Raw genomic sequence first — 6,555 nt, 5'->3', positions numbered from 1 at the left:
GGGCTGTTAGAGTCTTCTTCCGAAATGTACTTTCTCTCTTATCTGTTTATATTTTCTCTCACAAGGTCAATTACGTGATTCACAAGCAAATTACCTAAATCATACGCAAATATTTCAAAGCATGTGAGAAACCAATGATCTTTGTCATTAAATTCTTAGGTGAAGGTATCACAATGTCATAGTAGTAGCAGAGTAACAATTTGTTTCTACTTTTATTATCTTACGAGAGAATATGGAATATTAAACCTACCACTCCCAACCCTACCTCAAAAGCGTAGTTATAAGAATATGATCTGAAAGTCAAATAAAAAAAAGGCATGGTACGTACAACTGGAAATATTATTATTTCTTTGATCTTGATACTTATAGGTGGGCTGAAATCTCCTTAGACTGTTTCTTTTTCACTCACTATGTCCCAAGTGTAAAACCTCATTTTCCACAATTTAATATTTAGGGTTGTAATATCGTTTTTGTACTAAAAGAATAAAAGACTTCATAAAGCCACAAAGGCAAAACAAGAGTGCTCTTCACAAAAGGAGAACTTCCGACATCAAGGTGAAAACTTGGCCTTTGGTACCAAGGGGCAGGCTTTTATATATGATGCCAAAGCCAATAGCAACGATACTTTATTTCATTGAACTGAAGTTAAACTTTCAACTATCAATTCCCTTTCTGCAGTTGTCCAAACTCAGATGAGGAACTATCGATGGAGAACCAATGCAGAATGTTGCCGGCCTACCTAATGGAGATTTAATGATTTGCTTTACGACTGGGACCTCAATAAAAAAAAAGGTCGTACCCAGTGCACAAGGCTCCCGCTTTACGCAGGGACTGGGACCTCAATCCTTAAAGAAAAATAAAATCAACTCAGGTTACTTTAGAGTTTCATATTAACCAGGGACGTGTGACATGGCTCAATCACTAGTGGTCCTATAAAATGGCTCCATTAACCATTGGAACTGCTTTCTCATCTGTTTGTTTAATTCGCTTGGCCGCCTTTGTCTGTTCCTGTTTTCTTGGGTTAAATTGTTTTAGTTATTACATAATCATGTTGTAAGTGGCTATTGACTTTTTTCTTTCTAATAATATTACCATTTGACCAAAAAAAATTATATAAAATCACTAACTTGAAGTGATTTTCAAACTATTTGGAGTAGGGGTGTGCACGGTACAACTTGGTTCGGTTTAGGACCTAAACCACATGTCAAAGTAATAAGATTTTACATATGGAGTTATTTTGGTTTAGACCTCAAACTAGCTAGTAGACCACATGTCCACAACTAAACCAAACCAATCTCTGTAGCGTGCGATTTGGTTTTGAGATCAATTTCCATCCGATTTTCTAAACCAATCATATGTAGGTCTTCATTTTAAATGACATTAATTTATTTTATCTCATCTTATTTCTGATTTTCTCTCATTACCTAAGAATGGATTTGGAAAATTATATCCATTCTTAGATAATGTTCATAGTTTAATATGGCACACTGAAGGTCAAACCAATCACCGAGAGTTACATTTCAGTTTGACATGGTTTTAACTCAAGACTTTTGGAAGTTGAACGAAACCAAATCGCACGTACTAGTTTAGTTAACTTTTGGTAGTTTATTACCAATGAAAAGAAGTTAACGCAATTGTTACCATAGTTTTGGCGTGTAGTGAGCGAACTCTGTAGACGGCTTTAATTAGGGAACCATATTCATTATCCAACAGATTTTGCTACTTTGTGGATTCTTATTCGATGTAATCAATTAGTAGCGTGATTCTTACCAGGTAAAGATAACGTTTTGCTTGTCGTGACCTGATTGGATGGTAAAGAACTGGCCAGATTATTATGTTCTTCGACAATAACACATTCCTATCCTGGATCGGCTCACAAATGAGGATGGACTTATATAGTACAGGTACACTGTCACAGTACGTGCTATGTAACAAATGAAAAGTGGTGTTTGTTTTGCCAATCAACAGTATTTCGACCAATGGATAAAATCTATATAAACAGAACTCCACTTGTAGCTCAAGCAATATGTAGTTCTCTCTTTGATAAGTAACTTTCTGTTTCTCTCTATGATAAGTGATCTTTCTATTGCTCTCTAAATATAACTGATCTCTCTCCCCCCCTCTCTCCCTCTCTCTCTCTCGCTCTCTCTCTCTCTCCCCTTTATTTACCCATCTCTCTATTTATTTTATTCTACGTCTATCATTAAAGATGGAGATGACTGACCGGAGAGCTGAAGATAAGACCATCACCGGCCAAGCCCAAAACACGAGTATCGCAGACTTTGATCCCCCAAAGAAAGCCAAGACAAAGAAGTTTGCCATTGCCTGTGGCGTTTTGGCTTCAATGACTTCAATCTTACTTGGTTATGGTAATTGTCCAATATTCTTCTGTAGTTCCCTAAAAACATATATCTTATGAAACAAGCTAGATAAACGAGAAGAGTGCTTATTGACTAATTTGGAGAAACTTTTAAAAACAGCTTTACCTTTTTTTTCTACTTTAAAGAACACTAGAGAAGAAAATTTAAAGTTGTAATTTTTTTCTTTTGAAATTTTTAGTAGTTTTCTACTTTGAAAGAAAGTTATCTTCACATGGAATGCATGTTTGTTCCACTTTTATGTACAGATATTGGTGTAATGAGTGGAGCGTCACTCTTCATTAAAGAAAACCTCAAAATCAGTGATGTTCAAGTCGAAATTATGAACGGTACTTTGAACCTCTACTCCCTTATTGGCTCCGCCTTAGCTGGTAGAACCTCCGACTGGATTGGACGCCGGTACACCATAGTACTTGCAGGAACAATCTTCTTTATTGGAGCTCTCCTCATGGGCTTTGCCCCTAACTACGCCTTCCTCATGTTCGGGCGATTTGTTGCCGGAGTTGGAGTTGGCTATGCTCTTATGATAGCTCCCGTCTACACTGCCGAGATCTCTCCGGCCTCGTTTCGTGGCTTCCTCACATCTTTTCCCGAGGTTTGTCACATTACAATATTATGTTATCATATAATAAAGTCTCAGAAGCGTTTGTCAAAAAATCATTGGAAACACTATATCAATGTTCTAAAATGTCCCACTTAAGCATTGTTGACCATTGTCACGATTAATTTCTAGAGGTTTAAAAAATAAAAAAATGTGCCTAGATGACCGCCTAAGTCACGACTCTCACATAGACAAAAAATAGATAACTTCTATTTTACATTTTATTATTTAATAAATTATAAGAGACTTGTTGGATTCTTCGATAAATACTAATTATATGCTTATTCACAATATTTTCAATATGTTCCAACACTTCATAATTTATATATCATTCTATTTTGCATTATGTATTCCAATACGATTATCTATTTTTCAAGTAGACATTTATTTATGGGTAATGCTAATTAAGTTATTGTTAATAAACTTCATAGAATATTATAATCATTATTCATTTTTGGGCTCCTTGCCTTCACGTTTAATTGTGTTGCAACTTGAAATTAACATTAAACGTCTGAATTACAAGAAATGTGAGATTACACTATAGTAATCAAAGTTTACACTCCAATATCATATAATAATGTTCAGGTTAGTAAATAAAATATAATGACATAGTATTACTGTAACAAGTTTGAATTTATGTTGTGAACATCATACTACACTGTTAAAAGGTAAAATTTATGTTTGCTGTGAGGTTGGACAGATAAAAAGGTGCAGACCTCAAACATTTCACGTGAATCTTATTTCTTCAAAGATCTGCTTCATATTTATGGATTCGATTTGTTTTGCAAATGTGTAGGTGTTTGTTAATATTGGCATATTACTGGGGTACGTATCCAACTATGCCTTCTCCAAGCTCCCCATTCACTTGAACTGGAGGATCATGCTCGGTGTCGGCGCATTTCCATCTGTTATTCTTGCCGTCGGTGTCTTAGCCATGCCCGAGTCACCTCGTTGGCTCGTCATGCAAGGGCGACTTGGAGACGCCAAGCGAGTTCTACAAAAAACCTCAGAATCCATAGAAGAGTGTCAGCTCAGACTAGATGACATCAAAGAAGCCGCAGGAATCCCCAAAGAGTCCAACGACGACCTTGTTCAGGTATCTAAACGCAGCCACGGTGAAGGCGTGTGGAAAGAATTGCTCCTTCATCCCACACCAGCCGTTCGCCATATTTTAATCGCAGCTCTTGGTATCCACTTCTTTGAACAATCGTCAGGTATAGACTCTGTCGTTTTGTACAGCCCCAGGATCTTCGAAAAGGCAGGAATCACCTCCTACGATCACAAGCTGCTCGCAACGGTGGCTGTTGGAGTTGTCAAGACTATTTTCATCTTAGTCGCCACGGTTTTCCTTGATAAGTTTGGAAGGCGTCCTTTGCTTTTGACTAGCGTGGCTGGAATGGTATTTTCACTTAGCTGTCTCGGTGCAAGCCTTACGATCGTTGATCAACAGCACGGAAAGATCATGTGGGCCATCGTGTTGTGCATCACCATGGTATTACTTAACGTTGCGTTTTTCTCCATCGGGCTGGGGCCGATTACATGGGTCTACAGCTCCGAGATCTTCCCACTGCAGCTGCGCGCGCAAGGGTGTAGTATGGGAGTGGCCGTAAATAGGGTGACGAGCGGGGTCATCTCCATGACTTTTATTTCATTGTATAAGGCCATCACGATTGGGGGAGCCTTCTTTCTTTACGCGGGAATTGCTGCGGTTGGTTGGGTCTTCTTTTATATGTTGTACCCAGAGACACAGGGCCGAACCCTTGAAGATATGGAGGTATTGTTTGGTAAATACCATAAGTGGAGAGAAGCAAATGCCTTGCTTCAGAAAGCTAAGCAAGTTGATGGCGACGACAAGGGTCAAGTCCACTAGGCATAAAATGGCGAATGCTTAAATAATCGGTGTTTGATGCACTTGTTTCCTGATAAGAATTTCTTTCTTTCGAAACGTCATAGGATATTTCACTTATATATGTGTAACTGTTGCCAATTACATCTTATCTTCCCTTTCAAGTTGGAAGAACTTGTGTGTAAAGAAGAAATTATGTTGTCATATATGTTTATACAAGTTTGATCTTCAATTTGATTCCCTTGCCATTGAAAATAGCTTACGAACGCTAGCTCAAACGACCAACACACACACACGTAATACACATGGATAATGTTAGGGAGACTATATTTGTAAACGAAATTTTGTAAACTAAATGACATGGAAGTTGATGATTGGATTATTACTTAAGCGTTGATAAACGTGCCCATTCTATTAGTGGCACATCATTTAGTTTACAAATTTTGTCTTCAAATTTAGTCTCCCTAGTATTACCCATACATTTACATATATGTATGCGTATGCATATATTCTGACGTGATATTGTTTCTTGTCTAACATACATTTCTTGAGAACAAGATTAATATTTGCACTTTTAGGTTATTTTCTGTTTGGATTTGATTGCCTTTCTCCTTCATCTTCCAATTCCTCTTTCCTCAATCCTAAACCTTTAACCAAAGGTGTCTCACTGTTTTTTTTTCCTTTTTTTTTTGAAAGAAAGCAAAACTTAATTACAGAGTTTTAATCACTAATCGCTATGAGAACTTTTCTTTTTGTTTGTCAATGTAGACATCGAAATTTCGGTGAAATAAATGTTGACTAATGCATTAAAATTTCACTTTTCACGTGTTACATAAATTTTACACGTAGCGTGTGAGTCAACGAAAAATCGAAAAAATCGTATAAGTCATCAAGTAGGACACGTGTCAACACTTGGTAGAAATGATTTATTTCATCTGAATATGATATTCAAAATTAGGCCTTGAAAATTTCTATAAATAGAAGCCAATTTCATTCATTTCAGGGGACGAATTCACATATACATTTCTCTTCTCCCAAATTGGAAGAGAATTCCCCAAATCCTTGAAGCTATGAAACTCTAAAGCTTTCAAGCATCCAACCTCCCAAAATTCCCCAAGAATCTTGAAGGATCAAGAAAGCTCTCTTCGTTCTTCGTCAAATCCTTGAAGAAATCCACACAGCTGTTCATCAAGATCAAGCATCGAAGGCCTTTGAAGATCCGTTCATCCTCGTTCATCAAGATCAAGCCCAAAGGCCCTTGAAGATCCGTTCCTTGTTCATCAAGATCAAGCCCAAAGGCCCTTGAAGATCCATTCATCGTTCATTAAGATCAAGCCTCGAAGGCCCTTGAAGATCCGTCCATCCTCGTTCATCAAGATCAAGCCTAAAGGCTCTTAAAGATTCGTTCATCCTCGTTCATCAAGATCAAGCCCAAAGGCCCGTGAAGATCCGTTCACAACTGTTCACCAAGATCAAGCCCCGAAAGCTTTTGAAGATCCATTCATCCTAAGATCAAGCCCCGACGACCTTTTGGATCAACAGCCTATCCATATATCTACACCTTACGAAGATAGAATCAGAGGATCAAATTGTAAAAGAGATTGTAACCCTAAAATTAATACAAAATATTATTTTGTACACGAGTTCTTGTTCCATTCATCACAGGTTTATTCGTGTTTACAAATTTGGCACGCCAAGTGAGACCATCTTTACCTCTCATCTCTTTCTCC

The 6,555-nt window shown here is 37.5% G+C and overlaps 1 protein-coding gene across 1 annotated transcript; it reads left to right on the top strand.

Annotated features, from left to right (window-relative positions):
- Positions 1-1,970: 1,970 nt before the first annotated feature.
- Positions 1,971-5,057, top strand: LOC126586110 (polyol transporter 5-like). The gene is made up of 3 exons (XM_050250811.1): positions 1,971-2,369; positions 2,627-2,973; positions 3,776-5,057. Exons 1-3 carry the CDS (start codon positions 2,210-2,212, stop codon positions 4,847-4,849), a joined length of 1,581 nt encoding a protein of 526 aa, XP_050106768.1. The 5' UTR covers positions 1,971-2,209; the 3' UTR covers positions 4,850-5,057.
- The last annotated feature ends 1,498 nt before the right edge of the window (positions 5,058-6,555 follow it).

This window comes from Malus sylvestris, chromosome 10 (genome assembly GCF_916048215.2).
Source record: "Malus sylvestris chromosome 10, drMalSylv7.2, whole genome shotgun sequence".
In the NCBI taxonomy this organism is placed as follows: domain Eukaryota; kingdom Viridiplantae; phylum Streptophyta; class Magnoliopsida; order Rosales; family Rosaceae; genus Malus; species Malus sylvestris.
Note: the sequence above shows the minus strand (reverse complement) of the source record. Positions and strands in the feature narration are given on the sequence as shown.